Source organism: Erithacus rubecula (assembly GCF_903797595.1).
Source record: "Erithacus rubecula genome assembly, chromosome: 2".
Taxonomy (NCBI): Eukaryota; Metazoa; Chordata; class Aves; order Passeriformes; family Muscicapidae; genus Erithacus; species Erithacus rubecula.
The window spans coordinates 98,448,181-98,471,594 of record NC_136685.1 but is presented as its reverse complement, the minus strand read 5'-3'; the positions used below and the strand labels follow the sequence as shown (position 1 = coordinate 98,471,594).

At 38.9% G+C, this 23,414-nt stretch overlaps 1 protein-coding gene and 1 long non-coding RNA gene across 2 annotated transcripts in view; one reads left to right on the top strand and one right to left on the bottom strand.

Moving 5' to 3' along the window:
- LOC306797945 overlaps positions 1-12,690 on the bottom strand; it is a 71,072-nt gene extending 58,382 nt beyond the window's left edge. The window contains exons 1-2 of the long non-coding RNA XR_013773239.1: positions 12,496-12,690; positions 9,027-9,156 (exon numbers count right to left, since the gene is read on the bottom strand). This is a non-coding gene — a long non-coding RNA (uncharacterized lncRNA). The remainder of the gene's footprint in view (positions 1-9,026; positions 9,157-12,495) is intronic.
- Positions 12,691-12,867: 177 nt separating this feature from the next.
- Positions 12,868-22,125, top strand: ETAA1 (ETAA1 activator of ATR kinase). Its single transcript, XM_079297585.1, has 6 exons — positions 12,868-13,126; positions 14,623-14,760; positions 15,025-15,101; positions 16,602-16,720; positions 17,020-19,127; positions 20,906-22,125. Exons 1-6 carry the CDS (start codon positions 12,946-12,948, stop codon positions 21,019-21,021), a joined length of 2,739 nt encoding a protein of 912 aa, XP_079153711.1. The 5' UTR covers positions 12,868-12,945; the 3' UTR covers positions 21,022-22,125.
- Positions 22,126-23,414: the final 1,289 nt, after the last annotated feature.

The window sequence follows — 23,414 nt, the reverse complement described above, 5'->3', positions numbered from 1 at the left end:
ATTCACAGGAAGATTTATACTGATAACACTGGAAACAACCCTTTTCCCCATTACATCATGTCATCACTTACAGGACCGAATGGTGACCATCACAGCTAATGGGATGAAATCACATGCAGCACATTTCCAAAGCAGAGGTTGGAACCAGCATTCTTTTCAAAAGGATTTCTGTTGTTGTGAGCAGAAGGAAAGCAGCTTCTCTCCATTTCCTGAGCTGTAAACTCACAAAGTGTCGTTCACTTTGATGATGTCTGGATTATATTCTGTCTAATAAAGTGCATTTGAGATGTGCTTAGTAATGTGTGAACTCTGGGGCTCATGTAGCATCACTCTAGTGCAGCAATTCTCTCATCCAGAGGAATGGTAGTAGTAAATTGGATCTGTCTGCTATTTTGAACCAGCACTTTTTCTAATACTAGTAGGAATTTAATTTCAGAAATATTTTTATTTACACTGAATTTTGTTGCAACTGATCAACAGAGAGAGGAATACAACTGACTATTTGGCACATGGAGTGACCGCATATCCCTTTATTCTTTGGGCAAAATATCCACAAGAGTACAGAAGTTTCACCCCCACAAAACCTCTAACAAAATGGCTAGGAGAGAACATAAATTGTTTTCATGACATTAACACAGCTGGAGTAGTTCAGGGACATCTGAAAAGAGGATGAGTATGCATTAGAAGAAGCATAAAACACATAGTTTTGTGCTACCATGGCAGCATATACTGCTTTCACATGAATGGAGATCCCTTCTCCCCAAATAGTGTGAAACAAAAACAATAGTTTTTAATCTGTTTTATCCTAAACATTAAGTGAAACCAACCAATATACCTTGAGACAAAATTTTACTGGAAATTTTTTCGCTGCACCAATGCCACTTAGGTTCTTTTGCCACCTTCCTTTAAGGTGTGTTATGAAGATGACAATGTGCCAGTCATCCAAGCTGTCAGCACCAGCTAAAATCTGTTCTGAGGCAGAGTAATTTACATTTGGATGAACACCTCCCAAGAAATAATCATGCAAATACATTCACGATGAAATACAACTCAGTGCTGGTTAGATAACTCCTATAATGAACCTAAGTGTGATTTGTCCCAAAGATCTGAAATGGCTTCAGTGCAATATTCTTTTAAGATGATGTAGGAGATGTTGGAGCAGTAACTATTCAGTGCTGTGAAGCACTTGCTGTGTTGCAAGATATTAGTTCTGGACTAGAAAACTGCATTTTGGAAAATATTCTCTTAAAAAGTCCTACATGACACTAGTCTGGTAAAGTAGGAATTTAAAAAAACCAACATCCTCAGACCTTTAATGAACTGAAACTCTCCAACTAGCGCATTTGGTAGTTTATCCCCTGCAAAATTTCTCCCCTGCAAAACTATTATGTTTACTTCTGCTGCAGAGGAAGAAATAGCAGACGATAGAAAAAAAAAAAGAGAAGGAAGGAAAGACTAAGACTATGGAAAGAGAAGAAAGAAAATTCCAGACACCTCCAACTGAGGTGAATTAAATTCCAACAGTGGGTGATTTCACGAGACATTAAATGGATCCCTGACACTTATCAGAAGGCTCAGAATTAGGCAGTGTGAAATATCATTACCAGGTAACACAACATTGTGCTTTCATCAAAACCTGTCCTTGGATACTCAGAAAGAAGGACATATAATTGAACTATTTTTCTAATCCATCTTTACAGAAAATAAATTATTCCTCTAATTGTTGACATTGCGGCCCACCACCTGTTAAGTACAAGAAATCCTGAGGCATCCTGTGAAAGGATCCACTGCTACACGTGGCAACACATCCCTCCAACAGATGAACAGGAGTGACTGGAATGAAATATAAGACCCTCTGTCCTTTGAGGTGCTATTCAGAGGGATCTGGCTGGACAGGATAGCAAGGACTTGCCTTCACAGCTCATCACTCAGGTACCAGGTAGATAAGCATTTTGGTATTACAATTGCCACCATTAGTTTCCAAGATAACATTGACTTGAGTGAACACTCTTGCAAGAGTATCTCTTGTCTATCAGGCAGTTTTGAGTTTTGGAGAGTATCCATATCAGGAAAACACCACTGTGTACATTTTCTCCTATTGCTTTTGTTCTGCAAGCATGCTTTTAATTTGAAGGCAAAACTCCTTATTCCAGAGCATTCTGCTTATGCAACAATATTACATAAAAAAAAGATTGGTTGGTTTTCATCTCTTACCATGCAAATAGTACAAGATTACAGCTTTCCCTTCAGCCTAGTAAGCCTTTCTGCAGTCAGAGGGCAACAGACCACCTTGGTCTGTCTGTTTTCTTCCAGACATCTCTATTCTACAAAGAAAAATAATTAAGGAAGATGAAGAAAAATAAAAAATGTGGTAACTTTTCCTCAGATATTTAAAAAAAAAAAAAAAGTTTAAGCCCATACATATTTGGAAAGAGAAACACACAATCTAATATATTTGTGAAATGTTTCACTTTAAGCCCTAAAAAAGAGAAAAAGCAAAATTAAAACCAAACCAAAACAAAAAACTAAACCAAAACAAAAAATAACTAAAAGAAACCAAAACCCATTACCTCCATTGTGCAGGTTGCAGGACTTAACCATATGGACAAGCTGTATGGAAAGGACACCTTATCAGAAATGGCTCTGTCATCCAGAGACCTCCTGGTGTCTGTTCAAGGATTGAAGGAGTACCTCAGAGAAAAGTCCATCTGATGTAGATGGGGCGGAAGCAAATGAAAAAAACTAAGACATCAAAGGCTCAGATTTTTCACAGTTTGGATGTGTGTCAATATTAAAGTAAAAAAAATAGGGATTTGATAAAAGGATCTGATAAAAAAAGCAAAAGAGGCATATAAGTGATAACTAACCTGATAGAGAACTAAAAGCAATAATCAAATTAAAGCTGATCCACATGGGTTTCTGGAAAGCAGATTTTGTCAAGCTAAATTGATACCATTTTCTGATGTGATTACAAATGGGACTGCTAAAGGAAACCATCTTGATAGATGCCTATAAGAGAACTGGCTTTGCATCACACTACAGTTTGACTGAAAAGCTAAACAGCATAAGAGGTGGGATTCATCCACAGTAATTACAGCTGTCTAAAAGTTTGGCAGCTTGTCTTAACTTCTCTATGTTCCCATTATAGTCTATGAAAAGAAAAAGACACTGTCAAAAAGTGATTTATGGTTTTTGAGGTAAGTCCACTACATCTTTCTGTGAAAGTCTCCATCTCTCTGGGATGACTATTAAGAGCTTAGAAAACTAGCAATCATTAGAAACTAAGTTTTAGATGGCTAAAATGAGATACAGTGAACCAGAATGGTATCCCAAACTATTTAAAACCTATGTAGCAGATACATGTAACCTATTGCTATGTCATGGGAACAAGGCACTGGTATTGGAACTGGCTCTTGCTTCCGAGACTATTTTTCACTTTTGTTTAAAAAAATTGTATTTTCACAATATGGGAAGATGACTAGAAAATGGAAAATAATGGAGAAGACAGTTGGATTCGGTGAGTGTAACCAGACATTATGTACTTCAGTATAGCTAACAGGAAGGCCATGGATCAAGGAATGAGACATATATAATGAGGGAAGTCTCAACTCTGGAAAAAAGAGGAGGCAAGGTTTTGGGAACACAGGGCATGACAAGTAACCAGATCACTAGGAATTATTAGAGTACTGCTAGAGTACTGCTAAGAGGACTGAATTTTTAGAGTAACAAAAAGATACTCTACTCATCAGATGTACAAGCAATAATAAATAGGAGTAGGAAGGTTGTGTTATCTTATTTTGCATCAGTGAAATGACTAGTAATTTCATTGTGTTCCTGGTGTTGTTTTAAGAAAGACTATGAAAAATTCCATAAATTACGAGAAAACCAGGGGAACAATCACGGTATTAGGAAACACGTCTTATTACAAGAGACTCAAGGCACTCAATCAATTAACTTATCAAAGCAAAATTTAAAGAATTATTTGATCACAGGCTACAAGTGCTTCCCACAGGGAACCAAAAATTGATAATAGAAGGCTTTTCAATCTAGCAGGCAAATAAAAAACAAGATCAAAGGGCTAGAAGTTGTAACAAGATGAATTCAGTCTAAAAATAAGGTGCAAATTTTAAACATTTAGGGAATAACTTGAAACAACTTGCCAAGAACTATGATTTATTTTCTGTCACCAGAAAATAAGTTTTAATCAGCACTTGGCCTTATTAGAACTTCATACTTCTAAGCTTATTAATACAGTCATTCTAAGAATCTTTGAACAATACTATGAGAAAAAGAATAAATGTTTTAAGTTGGGAAGCGCTCACTGCAGTCCATAAACAGCCAAGAGATTTATTTTCCATTTGACCACCAAATCACAGACCCTCAACCAGGAAGCTTCCCTAACTGAAACACCTCCTTACTACTTCACACTGTGTAAACCTTTTTGATTAATGAGTACTAACTCAAAATGGATTGTGCTAAAATTGGGAAGCTGGATGAAATCACAATTTGTAATTATCCCTTGCAGAAATACTTCAGTACAACATTTTTGAGTAATTTTAGGCATACCATTGTTTCCCAAATGCAAATGTAAAACACAAATCACAATATGGTAAAGATGTCTCAGTAGGCAATTAAAAATTAATCAGCTAATTAGATCAAATGAACAAGAAAATAAGGCTCAGGAAAACATTCATTCTAATTAACAGAATATTAAGTTACAAAAGACTTTCTCAGACAAAAAAAAATCATCTTTATTTCAAATATCAAACCAATCAATAAAAGGAAACAGTTATTTCTTACCTTATTATCCCCATGACCAAAGCCAAAAGGAAATGACAGTAACAGCGAGTCAACTGCCTGTGCAACTGTATTAATTTCTTATTATTTCTAATCTTGTAAACTATTTGAATCCATAATTTAACCAGCTTGCATTAAATTTATGGAGATTATACCTATATTGAGCTTGTTCTATACTTGCTGTGTCTCTTAAGAATCTTTTAGGTACTTAAAAATAAAACTCATGTGATCCAAAGTCTCACCTAGGTTTCTCCTTAGCAAGGTTACTCCTAATAAAGCACAGGACATTACTGTGGAGACAGAGGATGTCAAAATAAGAAAAAAAAAGTAGAGGGATCCTTAAGTCTGTGTTGGTGATGATAACATATATTCTCAAGGAAGGAAATAGCATTATAGGACACCTTATTGAATAAACCTCACTGGTAAAGCGGAAATGCTCAGGCAATCAGACAAGGAATGGGGCATGGTTGAACCTAATTAGATAGATTGCTCAGATTAAAAATACCTGCTATTATAGAACAGTTCCTAAAATATTTTTTCAAATATCATATTGCTCCAGCAAAGACCAGCCACCTCAACCTTCTGGTTGGAGTCACAGGACATATACCCCAGACTTCTGGGCACACCAGGCAATTTGACAGCTGGGAGATGACCATGATTGCCAGCACCCCAGTGCAGCGACCGTGTGGATGGTTCTCTGCATCACCCACAAACAGAGCATTGTGCAGCCCCTCACAGGTCCATAACCTTATCCAGATTCATAATATCCAGTGACCCCTTTGCCAAGCAAACACAGCTTCTCTGTCCTTCTCATGAGACAGGCCTTGTTTGGGAACAATCCTTGAACTGCGCAAGAGCTGCATGAGGTGAAGTGTTACAGGCTAGGCATAAACTGCAAAAAAAAAAGAAAAAAAAATCCAGAAAAAGTGTGTAATGGTTTAGAAGCAGGCTTTGCAAACCAATTCCACAATGACTGTATTTCACTTTGATCACCTCTTCTAGCCCGTAACAAAATTGAGGCAGTATTTTGTTTTGCAGAAATTAGTACCTTCAAGACCTGCAGTGGATTTATTATTTCTGCTAGGGCTTGCACTTCCTTTCTGATCCATGGCTGTAAAATCCAGAGGGACAGAACAGCACAGAGAATTACTGCAAAAGATGTAGTGTGACATAGGAAGAGTCAGAGGCATTATCTGTGAACAACACAACAAAAGGAAAAGCCATCTGAAAATAAATGAAAAAATTAATAATCAAAAGGGTGTCTAATTCTTATCTGGGCACTAGTTTGCTCTCTCTACGAATTTGGACCACCAAACCATGGCATATAAAGCTGGAAGGGACACTGGGCCCAGAACTCAATCCTGCTTTAAGGAAGGTGCCATTCCTCAAGGAATGCTTGTGGAATCAATTATTCCAGAGAAAGAAATTCTTCCACCAGAAAACAAGAGAGGCATTGGAAGCATAAATTTTTCTATGGCCTCATTCCTGAAACCAGGGCTCTAAAATTCCAAGTCAAACCTCCATATCCAGTCCAAGGTTGGTCTTGCCATTGAAACAAGTAATAATGGCAGTTAGGGCACCTGTGGAAACATGAGGAACCAGTCATAGACTTCGAATCATTATACAGTGATTACAAAACTGCTATTGGGAGAGGGTAACTTCTAATCATTTCAACATTAAAGCCAGCAGCAGTTTATGTTGCATAAAAAGAGACACAAATACACACATGGAATAGGAAGACTTCACTGTTAAGCATTTCCATGTAAACTGTGGCTTATAATTAATGGAATACAGGCTCAAAGGATAATGCATAGAGTTTATAAAATGAAAGCCTCAAAAAAGGCACTTTGGTAACAGAAATTGTTTTCTCAATCACAAGCCATGAACCTTGACACTAAAATAGTCTATCTAAAAATTGCTGAGTATATTGGAGAAACACAGAGAATGACTGTGTTTAGAGAATTTCATACTAGTTTGATCACTGATTTTTTAGCAAGCTATTTAGGCTAAACATTCTCCTGGAACAGTTGTATCATCAAAGCTAAACTTGCTTTAAATAAATAAGCAGTGAATATTTTCTTCTCCAGAATTTGTGATCAAAAAGCTCTCCCCTCTGATCATCCACTGCTTTGTGTTTGGTAGCTGACAAAATACTTCACTAATTTAAACTGCAGCATGGGAGAGTTTTAGCAAGTCGAGGTCTGAAATACAGCTCCGTTTTTGTCACTGATGAAAAAAAAAAATCTACAGGATATATAGCAGACCAAAATTTGTCAGGCTTTCCAAACAAGCCAGAAAACTATTCTTTCTTGTTCTTTAAAGAACTCTCTAACTTGTTTTCATATAAGGGATAAAAAAAAATCCAGAAACTAAGAGAACAGAATTGAAAACCTGTTTCTCACTACTTGATAGCCTGGAGGTGTAATATAGCAGGATCAACAGATTTAAGCAAAACAAAACAAAAGAAAATAAAATCTTGCTGTTGTAATTTCTATGAACAGTTTTTGATACTTGTTTATATCTTCTCTTCATATATTAACAATAAGGTAGCAGAGGGTGCATCTCAGCTGGGAGAGCATATCCTCCATGCCACAGCACACAATAATAGTATGGACATGAGTGAAAAACAGTGAGAAGCTCTTAAAGCTCCTTGGCATAAGGAGAGACACAGCAAATAACTGAGTGGATGGGTGATCACTGTCTCAAGACTCTTCCTGGTCTTTCTCAGTGCAAGCCTCCACAGTGTGAGCCAGCACAACACTGATGAGCCCAGGTGATCATACCTGTTCCAGAAGAAGCTGTTGAGCTGTCTACAGGCAGCAGTACACTGAGTACACTGAAGCTGACTGGCCCAGATAAGGTTTAAAGTGTGAGTCTTGGCTGTCTTGCACAACACTGACTCCTCTCCTGAATGCATTTCACTCTGATCACTGGACAATAGCTGTGGAACTAAGCCTACATTATAATAAATACTTGGAAGGCCCTCCCAGTGGCTATCCCCAGCTTTCTGCCAGGGGTCTGAACCTCCAGGGTTCTCTACAGAGCTCTGCAACTTGTAGTCTGCTCATTGCCTGACTTAATTCTTCTAAATGGCTCAGCCATTCTGGCTGACAATTTCCTCTAAATGCCCAGACACCAAGCAATGGAAAATTTTCTTTAAATTCCAGTTAATGAGCAATGGAAAATGTCATTGCAATGAAGTTATGCAGGTACTTAAGTGGTCTGCTGGATCAGGTCTTTGTGAGCTACATTTTAGTCCCACATTTGATGAGATTTTCTGAGTATGATAAATAAATTAAGATGAAGCTCTATGATAAGAAGAGGGGAAAAAAAGAAAGAGATATATGTAAAATATTTTTAATGCTTCTATGGTTCTTGGATGGCATGGCAGACAGAAAGAGGAAAAGAGAATGCAAAAGCATAAACTAGGCTTGTGTAAATTACTCTGACATTTAATAACTCTCTACTAAAAATTCCCAAGCAAGGCTACTTCAGATATTTTTAAGGTCATGTATCATTTACTGTCTAGGTCAATTTATGCATCAGCAAAAATTGCTGCAAACCTTTCTGGACAGCACTTTAAAATTAAAGGTGTATGTAACTGTTTTGGCCGTATTTTTTTCCTCACCAGTTTCTGCTCTGCGAGCACTTCACCTTGGAAAATTAAAGTAACATTCTGTAATAAGTGAAGTCAGTATGATATTTCAAGGCAAGCCAAGGACAAGCTTTATAACTGTACTATCAAAACGCTATTAATAAAAGCAAAAATACACACATGATGCCTGTGTTCCCTTATGGATGGAAAAAATTATTGTCCATTAAGTTAACATTTCAGATATTCTCTCAGTTTTTCCTAAGGTCCCAAAACCAGCAACAAACCACAAATCCCTTCTTGTTAACTCATATAATCTACTATCACACAGTGCTCTATTTTAGTAAACATTCCAAGGCTTTTCAAGAGAATATGTGGATAAGCAGGATTTCTGGGATGAGAAAAGGTGAAAGGTATTGTACTTGCATAGTTAAATTTTATAAATGTGTCTTAGTTTATTTTTGTTTGGGCCCACAGGGCCCAATATGCATTTAAAAACGCAGCTTATATTAAGAATCTAAATTCTCTCCTCTGTTTGTATAGTTTCCCTCAGTGCTGTACCAAATGACTCCACAGCTTTCCCCAGGGCAATCCAGGCTGCAGTAAGTACTATTATCTCCTATGAAACCAGACATACCAGGTGAGGCAGTGCAGCAGAGAAACAGTCCAGCTGGCTCTGAAGGGGCAAAGCTGGCCAGAAGATATCAAGTTCCCTGAGTTACATCCCTCAGTGTCCATCTGCAATCTCTGAGCATTGCTGAGCCTCCCTCTGCAGAAATACACAACGAGAAATATAGCTACATACACATTAATTAACTGCTCCTTCTTAGGAGAAAATGTGTTTTAAGTACCACATAACCGTACTGAGGTTTAGAGTTTGCACCCATACCATTTTTAAAAGAAATTAACCAATAAAAAAAAGGCTTGGAGATTTGCTTCTTCACCTGCTCTCAGGTGACCAAAATGCATAGATACGTGTTTTCATTGGAGATAAATTATGAGTGTGTGTGTATGTGGCTTGCTTCCTTCATTTTCAGTGGTTAAAAAGAAATTAATTTCAAAATGAAAATGTACTTTGGGAACAAAAAAGCCCAAGACAGCTCACTTTGAAAATATCACAGAGCATTTAAAAACATACTAGAAAAAAAAGCAGCATTTTTCAAATTAATTTAATTATTTATAATAATTTCCATGCTCTCATAAATCTTGATACTTTCACTGAAATCAGTATTATTGATTTTCCCTTTTCCCCAGTGCTAACAAGAATGAAAGGTGAACTATAACACAGTCAGCTCCCTTTCTTTGTTACATTGATGCGACACATTTGATATTCTGAAAAACTCACTAATGAGACATACTCTGTCCAAGATAAAAATTCTCACTTTAAAGCTCTGTGCTCAAAGAACTTTAAAAATGAGCCTTTTTCAGTCTTATTTTCAATGAACTCATTACACCAGTGGGAAATTCTCAGGAAACTTCTCAGATCTGCCACATTTATTTAATTTCATTTTAGATTTTGTTTCATAAAATAAAGTGAAAAGTTCTCAGGCAGTTTGTACTACTATTAAAAACTGAACTACCTTTATTATTCATTCAATCTCCTCCATTATTTATCCCTTTTGATTTGAAAGTAGGACTCACAACTGCAGCACTAGGACTTTGCTGCAAGTCCCTGGAACACAGCCTTGCCACAATTAGCCACTGATCCAGCTGCTCAAACCACACCAAGGGAATGCAGACTCCCTCCTCCTTGAGGCTACAGCTCCACAGAGAAACCCTGCAACATCACGGGCTTTTAACACTACATTCCTTAACTTAATAAACAGTATCAGCTCAGAGTTGAATTCTTAAGCTGCAGTGACATACACATTTTTATTCATTAGGAAAGTGGGATTTCTTTCCCATTATGAACCTGTTCAGCTTATCTGTACATGCAGATTTTATTTAGTTTTTTGACAACTTTTGGTAACACAAATTTACATAGGCTTAAATTAATGCAACAAGATCTCCCATGCAGAACAAAATACATGTTAAACATACTCCCAGCTTTTCCTCAAAATGCTTTTACTGCATGAGTAAAACCTCACAAATGTGTGAAAGACCTGTGGCAAATATTCACATTTTATGAATGCGATTAGTGAACAATGAGCTCAGAGAAAGGAAGAAATCAAAGAAGGCACTGCAAAATTTGTAACACTGTGAATATGACAGATGTTACTTAATTTAATTACTGATGACAGTATTTCAGATTATGCCTGTTAACAGAAAGAAATACAAAGGCAAACCACTGTACAGTACCCAGCTGCTAAGAGGTCGCTGGAAAGTGGTAGGAGACATCAAGATTTAGGAATACATTCTAGTAAGTGTGTCAATTTCAGTGTTTTGCATTCCCTCATGATTCTATTTACTGCTGCTGTAAAAAGTTTCTTCTCATTATCTATTTCAACTGTAAATAAGCACTGGTACCTTACACAGTGCCTATTGCATGGAGTCCACTGAAGACATTTTTTAATTACTATATTGCAAACCAGCAATCAAAAATATCATGCACAGCATTGCCACACTTCGTGCTGATGTAGAGATCTACACACTTTGGTATGATTACAAGGCAGTAGCAATATCTATGTTGGATTTTGAAGCCTAATTCTTGACCCACTTTTTCAGCCCTCTTTATATTTTCAAGTCCACTTTGTATTTTACAGGTCTGGCATAAATAAGTTAACTACTCAAATGCCACAACTTTATGTGCTTGCTATAAATTTGCCAACTATATAGTACAGTTTTTCTGTTTAATACATAGTACCTAATTTTTTTTTCCTTGTTGAAAAGTCCTCTATTGGCTTTAATTACACTCATGAGAATGAAGAAGTGAAAAAACATATTGTTTGCCTGAGGCCTCCAGTGAAAAGAAAAGGTTTCATGGCTCAGAGAATCAATTCTTAGTGACTTCAAAACTTCTTACTCCTGATCCAAGCCTGAAACCCACTGCTTACATGTTACAAATTAAGTATGATTCCAAAGTACTCCAAATCAATTAAACAAAAACCAGGCAAAAGACAAGAACAGAGTAGTTCACTCCTTCACCCTATATGCTCAATAGATATGTTTGTACATTTATTTTTAGAGGCTCAGGGAGGAAATACCCACATTGGTATACAACATATTATGTTATATACCAATATATATACCATGTTAACTTCTTATCTGCCTAATTTAGCTTCTGTAAGCCTATCTTCACCAGCACCAGATGCCTCACAGAGATGAAATGGCTTATGTCTGCTGGGTTTCACAGAATCACAGACTCAATTAGATTCTAAAACTCCTCTGAGATCGAGTCCAACCTATGATGAACTAAGTCAACTAGACCACAGCACTAAGTGCCACAAGCAGACTTTCCTCAAAAATCTCTAGGGATTGTGATTCCCTGGGCAGCCCATTCTAATGCAGAACAACTCTTCTGTGAAGAAAGTCCTCCTGATGTCCAACCTAAATCTCCTCTGGCACAGCTTCATGAAATTTCCTCTCATCTTGTTGCTGTTTGGCTGGAAGAAGAGACCGACCCCCATTTCGCTACCTTCTCCTTTCAGGGAGTTGTAGAGTAAGGTTACCCCTGAGAATCCTCTTCTCCAGGAGGAACAGCCCCAGCTCTATCAGCTGCTCCTTGTAAGAATTGCTTCCCAGACCCTTCACCAGTTCCATTGCCCTGCTCTGGACTCACTCCAGCACCTCCATGTCCTTCCTCAACTGGAGGGCCCAGAACTGGGCACAGCAGTCAAAGAGCAGCTTCATCAGTGCCAAGCACAGGGGGAGGGAGAATCACTCCCACACTATTCCTGATACAGGCCAGGACACCAGAAGCCTTCTTGGCCACCTGGGCACATGCTGGCACAGGTTCAGCTGCTGGTGACTACCACCCCCAGGTGCTTTCGCTAGAGCCAATTTCCAGCTACTCATCCTCCACCTTTCATCATGAATGGGGCTGTTCTGGCCAAAGTGTAGAACTCCCTTGTCGAACCTCATACTCTCGGTCTCGGCGCATCACTCCAGTCTGTCTGAGATCCCTCTGCAGCGCCTTCCCACCCTCCAGCAGAACAACATTCCCACACATCTAGGTGTCATCCCAGAATTTGCTAATGGTAGATTCGAGGCACCTCAGGCCAAGCCGACGGCAACGGTCCGCAGGAGGGCAGGCTCATCCTGCCTCTCCACCCACGGCCGAGCTTTCCTTCTCCCCGCGGCGGGGCCGGCAGGGTTTCACCGCCCCACCGGCGGCAGCGCCGGGCACCAGGACCCGGAGCCGCCTCACGGCCGGCGGGGCGGGGCGGGGCGGGGCGGGGCGGGGCGGGGCGGGGCGGGGCGGGGCGGGGCGGGGCTGGGCTGGGCTGGGCGCGCCCGCAGTTCTCCGCCGCGTCCGCCTGCCCGCCCACGCAGCGCGGGGCCAATGGCCGCTGGAGGCGGCGCGGCCGCGGCCAATTGGCGGCGGGCTCGCGAGCTGCCCGCCGGAATGGCGGCGCTGCCGGTGGCGGGGTGGCCGCGGTGCCGCCGCAGCGGCCGCTATGCCCGGTAGCCGGCGGAGGGGGCTGTCCCTCAGGCCCGCCGCCCTGAGGAGGCGCAGCGGCGGCGAGGAGCAGTCCACCCGGCTGCGGGCGGAGCCCCCCGCTGAGGAAGGGGCGGCGGAAGGCGGCGCGGGCCGAGGCCTGCCCGCCGGGGAGGCGGCGTGCCCGCCCCGCGCTGCAGGTACGGCGGGAGCGGCCCCTGGGGGCACCCGGCCCTGCCCGCCACCTCTCGAACTGCGGGGGAGGCGCGGCCGAGCCGTAAGGAGGGGTTGGTGCCATGTAAATCTGGCTCGCCCGGGTGGCGTGCCCTGGGAAGAGGCCGCTATTGTCAAGAGCGTGTCGAGCCAGCGTGGCACGGCCAAGCAGGCCTGTGGTACCCTGGCGTGAGTTGAGAAGAGCATTGCAGCTGGTCAAGGCGGGTGTGCCTGCCCCTCTGTTCAGCCCTGGGGAGGCCACATTTGGGATACTGTGACCAGTTCTGAGCTCCTCAGAGCAAGAGAGACATGGAGCTCCTGGAACTGGTCCATCAGAGAGCTACAGAGTTGGTTAGTGGTTTGGAGAATGTCCTTTACGAGGAAAGGCTGAGGGAGTTGGGCCTGTTTAGCCATGAGAAGAGAAGAAGGAGGCACATCATCAATGTGTAATAAATAAATAAAGGGAGGGTGCAAAGAGTGCAGACCAGGCTCTGCTCAGTGATGCAGAGCAGTAGCACAAGAAAGCGGTAAAAACTGATGTACGGGAAGTTCCACCTGAACACAAGGAAGAACTTTTTTCATTGTGCAGTGACTGTGCACTGCAGTGAGCTGCCCAGAGAGAGTGTGGAGTGTCCCTTAGTGGAGATGTTCTGGAGCCATCTGGGCACAGTCCTGTGCTCTGGGATGACCCTGCTTGAGCAAGGATGTTGGACAAGGTGACCCAATGTGGTCCTTTACAACCTGACCTATTCTGTGATTCCCACAGCAAATATTGAGAATAAAACCTGGCCATGCTAAGTTTTATCAGGGCAAAACATCTTCTAAGATGTTCCATAGTAAGAACATATTTTAAATTATTTCTGTAGGCTTTCCATCTGCAGCATTTCACATCACATAGGGTGTTTAGTTCACTTACTGATCAAAGGCAGCTGCAAGCAAGTTTTGAATAGCTATATTCCTGCTTTTAATAATCTTAGCTGGAAAGGCCCAGGGAAGGAAATATTGATGAATGTAGGTTATGACCCTAGTCATTAGTTTGGAGTTTGGTAGTTTGGAGTGGTAGTTTTAAAATAGTAGTTCAGCTCAGAGTCTGGGTGAAAGACACAAAGCAAGCAAGAATACAAATATTTTCTCATAGAGGCATGCAAAATTTTTCTCTTGATATAAGATTAAGTTAATATTCTCTCAAGTGTGAAAATTTACATCCTCACGATCAGATGCTGGGTGTAAAGGTATCAGGATTACATAATGTTCTCTTATTTCTAAGGTGATGTAACTGGCAAAGCTAAAAGTCCTGTTCTGTATTTAATGTCTAGTTATGAACTATTCCTGTTTTGAGTACAGGAGTTGTAGTGAGAGTGAACTTGATTTTTATTCTTGGTGTTCCTAAAGCATCTTCTTTTGCCTTGACCTGTTCTGTGTTGTAACTAACTTTTCCCTTTTGTTTGTTGTTTTTTACTAAAGATCCTCTCTTTTTACACAGAACCATGTTTGCATAAGACACCAAAGAGATCATTGAGTAGGAAATCCCGAATACCTACTTTCAGCTCTCCTATTAATGACACTGAGACACAGCAAGAAATCTTTTGGGATTCTCATTCACCAGTTGCACCCAGACTAGGTAATACCAAAATCCAGACTTGAGGACACCTGTTTGAGGCATGCAGTGGGCATGTAATAAAAGTTTTAAAAGACTTATTGGAAAAAGGTTCCTTTATTTTATAATGGCTGGTTGATTTTCCTTTCATTAAAAACCCATACATTTTTCAATACAGCAGTGGATCCAGCTCCAATGTTTACATATTTATTTGAATAATTTGAGATGTACTGCACTTCATAAACTGAATAGATTTCAAAATTTTAAGAAGTTTGTTTGTTTTCATAGGCAGTGGAAAAACCAAGCAGTCAACCCGTACATGCGCAGTAGAAATTTCGGAAATTGTTAATCGTATTGCTCCTCAGGTAATTGTAACTTTCTAAAACAATGTTCTGCCTGTGCAGTAATCAAGGAAAATAGTGCTTCACCCTTAGCCTTGGTTTTAGTTACAGTAGCATCACAGTAAGAGTTGGGCATGTAGAAAATTGATTTTTAGAACTGGATTGAATTAATATAGTGAGCATGCATTGACTGATTGTTGTGTGAGTCACAGATTCTGTAAAAAAGGACACATGAAGAAACTTGCAGCAGTGCCATTTTAGAAAGGTTTACATGTTATTGCCCTTGGTCTTAGGAATACTGTTTTTATTTATCCTTAATTACTCCTCTGTTAAAAGGTAAGAGTTTCTTCACATACTGGGTTTACTTGACAGTTATTTTTAAGCATTTTGAACTGTCTCAATTGACTGCTAATTTACAAGAACAAGACCCAGATGAGAGATGTTTGCAGTTATCTGAACATAGTAACCTTGGTTCAATACTGTAAATAATTTTCCTCTTTAACCCAATGTTACTGCTGTTTCCCTCTTGCTGTGAACCTGATGTCCATAGCCCACAAAGTTGAAACCGTCTTGCTGTTGCTTTTTAAGTGCAAGAAGAAAACATTTAATTCCTAAAATAGATCTGTAGTATTTAGCTTGCAAAACATGCCTACTTTTTTGACAGGGCTGTTTAAAATATATTTATTATTTAGCTTATTAGTGAGAAATTATACTAAAAGAGTAGGAAAATCATTGATAAGGGATGCTACTGCCCATGTTTTAAGTAGTTACAGTTCTGCCATAAATGTAGTCTGCTGTTTATGTTTTTGTTTTACTTTAAAGAAAAATAAATTTTAAAAATCCTTAAATTTACAAAGAATAATAAAACCTATTTAAAACTACTCTAGTAGTTAGTAAAGTTCAAATTACTTTTGCTGGCTTGCATGCAGTAATTGCCCACATCCTTCTGCTCTGCCCCTCTAAAAAATTCATCACAGTGTTGTTCGCTTCCATTTCAGAATTCAAATTCAAGCCTGAACTTCGAAGCTCTGAAACAATTTTATTTTGTTTCTATATGTCACTTAATAATGTTTAAAGGCTCTTTTTATCAATTAAAAAGTGGAAGAAGTTGTAATGGAAGGAGTCAAAATTATTTCTGTAAGCATACAGAATGTAATTTATTTTAAGATCTCTACTCTGTTTCTGCTGCTGGCCCCTCAGCTCCTTAGTAGTGTACTGAAGTAAACTAGATCACAGTTTATAGCATGAGTGTGTGTAAACCTGAAGCAGACTACTAGATTTACATGCCAAAGTATAATTCAGTTATTTTAATTGAAGTTCCTGCTTTAAATTGATATAATTAAAGTGATACAACTACCAGTGGACAATATTACAGTAATCTCACGTTTTTGCTCTTATCTGTGGCTTTCGACAGGATTCATCCAGTTTATTTAGTTTAGCAACTTTTAACTCATGTAAGATGTGTGTCCAGTCCAGTCTTTATCTGAAATCAAATGTCTAAGTACTATAAATGTAATTTTTCAGGATGAAAAAGCAGCCTGTAATGAAGACTCCCTTTTAGGAACATGGATTGGTGAGGATGCTATTCCCTGTACACCTGTAGTAGTAAAAGGGCGAGTTAGGACAAAGTTAAGTTGCACAAGGTAAGTTACAATCTTTTCTTGCCCATCATAGCTGGGCATTCATGAAAAAGACTGTGTGGTCTTCTGTATATAGTGACCCATATAATTGTACATTAGCATATAGAATGTTTTGAACTGTGGGCTTGCTATGTCTTCTTGAAGGGGTGGCTGTGGACTCCACATTGGAAGTGGTAGGATTTAGTCATACCTTTGTAGTTGTTAAACTGTAGAGTGACCAGCTCATAGGGTCACATAACTGAACTTGGCTAAACTTCTTCAGTAGCTCTGACTTTATTTTCTGTATTTTCTTTTTAATCCAGAGATGTCAAAATAAAAAATCCTGAAGAGGAGCTAATGAAATTGGCTAAGGAGTTTGATAAAAATCTAGTAGAGTTAGATGCTGTTCAGGAACAGAAGAAGCTTGGTCACAACTTCATCCAGACCGCCTCAGAGCCTTCAGGTAATTCTAAAGATGAAATAACTATGAAGAACCAGAAATCACTCCTTGCTGAAGGTTCTGAAACAGATAGTGCTGTGTCCATGAAACCAGTTGGACAGAGCACTGGCATCCCTGTGGCAGAGCCCTGTCAATCCAGCAGTCAAAAGTCTGTAGACCTTGAGGCTGAAGTAGCCCTTCATGCTCTTTTTGACTCCTCTACCCAGAAGTGCAGTGGACACTTGAGCCAAGGGCTGTCAGATATTTCTTTAAATAGTAGTTTTCATAAAATTAAAAGTACCTTGGAGGAGGAGAACCTTCCTGAGAAAGTTGAAGACACGCAAAAAGATACTATGTTTACTGTGGGAAGTGTGGACCAGACTGTACCAAAACCTGATACTGACACCCTGACAAAAAATCCTCATTTGAAGACACAGTTGGTGGCCTCTGCTAAGCTTGCTGGAGTAGTTAATGATGACTTTGATGACTGGGATACAGATCTTTTGGCAGATGACTCTTTTGTGATGCAAATAACCCAAAATCCTGAATTGATAAGTACTGAAGAGCCACCACAAATTCCTGCAAATCCAGTTGTGCATGATTTCAGTGATGTTAGCAGAACAAAGCAAAGAAGTAGTGGCAATTCAGCAGCTCTTTTGGGAACTGTAAATAAATCTAACGGTTCGCAGTGTTCACCTTTGAAACATTCCAGTAAAAACTCAGGAAATGTTGTAAAATCACTGTCTTTACAAAAGCCATGTAAGACAAACTCAGAGACTCATGCCTTGCATGGCAAATGTGATGTTAAGCCAGATAAAATTAAATCTGTTTGGAAGAGTACCCAAAATAGTGATTTGAACCATATTCCTGTTTCAGTGCATTCTGAAATGAAGAATGGAAATGAATCTACTAAGCCTAAAAGTGATGCTCTTCCTCTTTTCCCTTCAAGATATAATCATCAGAGACAATCAGGAGTAAAACCTGGGAATAACACTCATACTATTTCCTGTCAGTCATCCAGTGTTTCTACCAACATGAAACCTAATGATCTAATCAAAGTGGTTAACCAAGCTAATACAGGTCACTCAAATCAAGTTGAAATACCAAAGAAATGTCCTATGTCATTTGATGACTGGAATGAAGCAAAATTCTCTGATGACGTATTGGGTATGTTTTGCAGATCTGATAGTCTTTGGGATGCAAACTATGAGGATGATGAATTGTTATATCAGGTGTGTGATGATATAGAAAAACAAACTCAGAGCCAGGATGTTAAACAAGGAAATGAAAAAACTAAAAGTATTCAAGGAGCCAGTGTTAATTTCAGATCAAGTACTGATAACAGCTTCCTAACATCTAAACAAGGACTACCTGAACTCCTCTTGGCACAAAAAACAAATGCTAAAGAGCAGGATGCTCCCTCACTAAATGATTCCTGTAGGAATTCATCCAAGATAGTGCATGGGCTGGCCACAACAGGTCATCTAGTGAGCTGTAAGAATACCTCAAATCCTCAGACTGTGATCTCAGGTCCTTTTGTGGAGTGTAAATACACAATGCCTAAAAACTGTCATCAAGATGCTTCTGAAGATACTGCAAAGACTTTTTCAGGGAAATGGTACAGGTCAAATTCTGTGCCAGCAGGAGAAACAGGTTCAGAAGGAAGTCCTGTTAATGCAGTAAATGTATTTAGTAGAAAAGCACTTGACAGCTCACATTTCTTGTATAATGCAGAAAAGATTCCAAGTAGCAGCTCTGGTAACAAAACTTCGCTTGTGCCTTCAAAGTTCAAGTTCCGAAAGATTAACAATTCTCAGAGTGCTCTTCATGTAGGGTCTGAAAATCCAGGGAATCATTCTGGCATTGGAATTGCACTGCAGGGTTTGGAAGGAAGCAAGAATCAGGTGAATGTGACTTTGCACAGCAAGCTTGACAATAAGAAATCACCTTTCAAGAGGCACCTTTCAGAGTCTTTTGCACAAACTGCATCAGGTATTTGTCTTTATTGTATCACTGTTAGATTGTTACAGTTTGTTTCCTTACTATAGTAAAAATGTCAGAGAAATTTGTACTATATTGCAACTTAAAATAGACTTCAATATTCTTCCATTTAGTTAAGATGTTAGCAGATGTTCTAAGGAGAATCTGGAGGTTATTTTCTCAAAAATAAAATTGTCCTGATCCATATCTAGAATTTCTATAGTTCAGGACACCTGTTTCCATTCCACTTTTCTAAATACCTCCACCCACTCTCCATAGACACTCAGGTTCCCTTGGATCAAGTATAGGCTGGTGCAGCATTAAACATAGTATTTTCTTAAAGCATTACTTAAAAATATTGGTATTTTTATGCATAGGAAAACTCTAGTTAATGATGGGACAGGTGATATGGAGTGCCAGTTTCTTTATGTTACTGTACACATGGAATTTGGAACCTCAAATTGCTTGACACTTTATTCAGAGCTCAGCCTGTATTGTTGTTTGCTCTGTGGCTGAAATTGCCAGTGAAATATTCTTGTGTTATCAGTCTAAACACTTAAGATGCCCTTTCATCTGGAGGAGATGTCAGTCACTTCTTTATTGCCACACAACTGTCAATAATATTCCATGCTCAGTGTTACTTATTGAGGAAATGTGGAACCAGTCAAGTGCCTGTCAGTCTTATTTTTACTTGATCTCACAGCTTGGCAAAGTTTTAATCAATATTCATTCTGATAAAACATGCCTTTAAGAGTGTCCTATATTAACCTCCATTTTCAAGAAGCACTGTTGCAAAAGCAGCAAAACAATTTAATTATTGAAGAATGAGTATTTTATCTGTTTCTTTCCCAGCAGAGAAGCATATAAACGGAAAGTAGCAATTTTGGATTATAAGGAGGAATAATTGATAACTAGTTATTCTTTGGAATGTTTAAGAGAGTGAAGGAATGAAAGAAAATAGCATAGATTTTCTTTACAGATATACCATAACTTTCTTCATCTTAAATTTTATGGGAAAGGACTTTAACCAAAAAATGGATATTAAGTGGTCGTTTCAAAAATTGTTACTTAATTTTTCATGGACACTTCTCTGTGAGAGGAGAATATACTCTTTGTTCTATTTATTCAGTTTGAATACTTATTAAAAATATATTAATTGGAAATTGGTGTATAAAATAGTAAAATTATTGGTCTATGCAAGGAGTGTTCTCGTTGGTTGTGGTGAGATCAGGATTTTGTAGTATGGAATTTATAGTTCTGTAACGCAGTACAAAATGCTATGCTTAGCTGTCATGTTCTTGTCTCCTTTGCCAATTTTTATTGCTACTTTTGACCTTTTTTCAACCTATCTTGTTTTATTTGTGTGACACCTGTACTGTATCTGACCCCTGTGTCTGTACCATCTCCCTGTCCATATCTCTGCCTAACTCACTAAATTGTAGAGTCCTTTTCACTCTAATAGCCTTAATTTTCTTAAACCATCACCATCTCCTATGTTGACTCTGATGTCATAAGGTTCAGTTGAAGGGCACCCGAGTAAAATTTCCTTTGAAGCAAATGTGTGCATCCCAGTGTTTTCATTCAGAGGTAGTAATCAGTAGCACTGCAAAGGTCATGCATCTTGCCCCCTTCCTGCCTTGGGGACAGGATAGATGAGCCATTTTTAACGAGGGTGCCCGGTATGTCAGAATAGCATGCTCCTGCCATAGGTCTTCAAACACTGAAAGTGGCTAAGTTAAAATATATATTGAACTAACCTGAAGCTCCTAATACATGTTTTTTATTTACAGTGTCTGTGGTAGAACAAAAAAATAGAAAATGTTCTCAAGAAGAGATTGAAAGGAAAAAACAAGAAGCTCTTGCACGAAGAAAATCCCGAACACAGGCATTCTTTAAAGATGCTTGAACTTGGAGTGTATTTTGACTGTGGAGTAAGTTTTTAGTAGGGAAATACTGTAATGCTAGAAGACACTTTTAAACTCTGTTCACAGCCATTGATGACAAGCTTTTTCTGTTTTCCAATCTAAAAAGATCTGGACCTGAACCATAACTAATACTTTGGAGGTACTTAGTTTTATTTATTATAAACAATCATTTATAAATGTGTAGTCCCAAACTACATTCTGCTGGATGAAGATTGTTGAATTCACATGTTGAAATTATATGGCCTGAAAATCATTTACAGTATTGGTATACATGCACAATGAAGGTGTTAAAAACAGACTGTATGTGTTTTGGCTGTATTATTACAAGTATTCTAATCTATAAGAAGACTCTCAAGTACACAGTGACTAAGAAATACTAATGTTTGCTCTCAGGTAGAATAAAGTTTTGCAATTTTGGGTTAAATAAAGTAAAATCTAGGAAACATCCAACATTGGAAAACTAATGGAAATGAACAGGTTTTGGAAAGTGTCCTCAGTTTGTCTCAGTTACCTGAGGTAAGAATTTAATATAAAAGTTTCATTGTGCAAAAAATATCGTGCAGAGGGCATGTTATATTCTTTTAAATTCTTTTCAAGAAGAACTGGAAATACCCTATGGAAATTGGATCACCTTTTTTAAATGCACATCACCTAGCTAATTGAAAAGGGTAGCCTGTGCCTTTTTACAAAACCATGATCAATATACAATACACCAGGTGGAATCTCAACAACTATGCATCAGTTCAGCTATATAAGTTGTACATATTTTCAAACTAAAGGCTGTTAAATTATAAAAATGCAGTGTCATGTCAGCTTAATGGGCTGATAGAATTTTCAATCTGATAGATGGGTGTAGAGCTCAGATTGCAAAAGCTGCCTCTGGGTAAGCTGCAAGATATTTTTCAGCTGAGAAATGCTTATGTGTAAACATGTGACACTATGAAAAGTGATTGTAATTTTTCTTTGTAAATAAATAACTTGGAAATATTCCTCCAAAGGTTGGAGGGAGCTTTTTGGTTTTTGTAACTCTTAAAAATGTAAGTACTGTATATTTGTAAGTCATCATTAAACTTCTTTTCATATTTTTCTAGTCTGTTTTTGAAAATACTATAGTACAGAAACTGGTAAAAGGGAGTGGGACGGGCATTCCATATGGACTTTACCTGATGCCCTCACTTGGTTATTTCCCTAATTACTCAATGCCTCAGTTTTTTACCCATAGTGGTGACAAAGTGTTTCCTTTGATCCATTTAAACTAACAAGCCTTGATGGACAAACTGTTTCAACACACAACCAGCTGTGGTGCAGTCCTGAAATATTTAACTGGGGTCTTTTTCCTTGTATTTACCACCGTGGGATCAGTGTCAGGTGATTAGGGACTCAGCCCCCAGACCACCAGTGACCATGCAGGTGCCCAGTAAGCATTATAGTCTGTGGCTGCAGCTCCCTGCCTGGCTCCTGTTGTGCAATATAGGATGACTGGGCTTAGCTTACTGATCTGACTGAAAATTACTCCGGAAAAATATTTTCAGCTTTTCAAAGAAGTTCATAATAATAATGCCCTCAACAGCTAACATACCATGAAATAGCAAGATTTTGTTGTATTGTCAAGCCTCTGCTGGCAGTTTTCAGTTTAAAAGACAGAAGATTTGCATGTCCATATGACAAATAAGTGTAAATCATGAACAGCAGCTATTGGAGAAATTCGATTTATCCAGAGAATATAATTTGCTCTGTGTATCTGAGGTATGCTTGTCTTAGTTTAGATTCTCCTAGAACACCTCAGTCAGGTAATGTGCCAGATGCCAAGAAAAAGGCAATGAGCAAAAGCTACCACTATCAGTATTAAATATGAGAGTTATAAAACTGACTTTTAAGGTAGTGATGCACTAGAGTGTTAAACATTATTGGGAATGATGAAAGAGAGCTTTTCTAGAACAGTGTTCAGTTTAGCAATCATTCCCAGTATGTTTCCCTAGATACAATTCTATAAAGGAACCAGGATAATTTTTGTTTTCTGGGAAATTTCGTTAATTATTATTTGAAAAGTTGAAGGAGCTACTGTAGATGTTGAGTATTTTTCTTAAGGTTTCATTCTTGATGTGAAAGGACTAGCTTTTAATCAGGTTTGAAATTGGGATAAATAGAGATAAATAATGCTGGCTAACCACGTTATAGCTCTCCAAGCTCTGAATGGAAATGATGTACTCTGAATACTGTCACTGTGTGTCCTTGAGCATGCTCAGAAAGTTTAAAACTAGCTAACTACTGATTTTCTCAGCATCCACAATAGAAAGGCACTGGAGCTGCCCACCTAAAATGCCACCACTGCTCTGTCCTTGAGTATACTGGCCAGAATATACTGGTTTGCCCT

Bases quoted from the DNA above. Each gene is read 5' to 3' on its own strand.
- ETAA1 (XM_079297585.1), top strand. From the start codon at position 12,946: ATGCCCGGTAGCCGGCGGAGGGGGCTGTCCCTCAGGCCCGCCGCCCTG. The intron at 14,761-15,024 runs GTAATACCAAAA...TTGTTTTCATAG, and splicing joins ACCAGTTGCACCCAGACTAG to GCAGTGGAAAAACCAAGCAG. The intron at 16,721-17,019 runs GTAAGTTACAAT...TTTTTAATCCAG, and splicing joins ACAAAGTTAAGTTGCACAAG to AGATGTCAAAATAAAAAATC.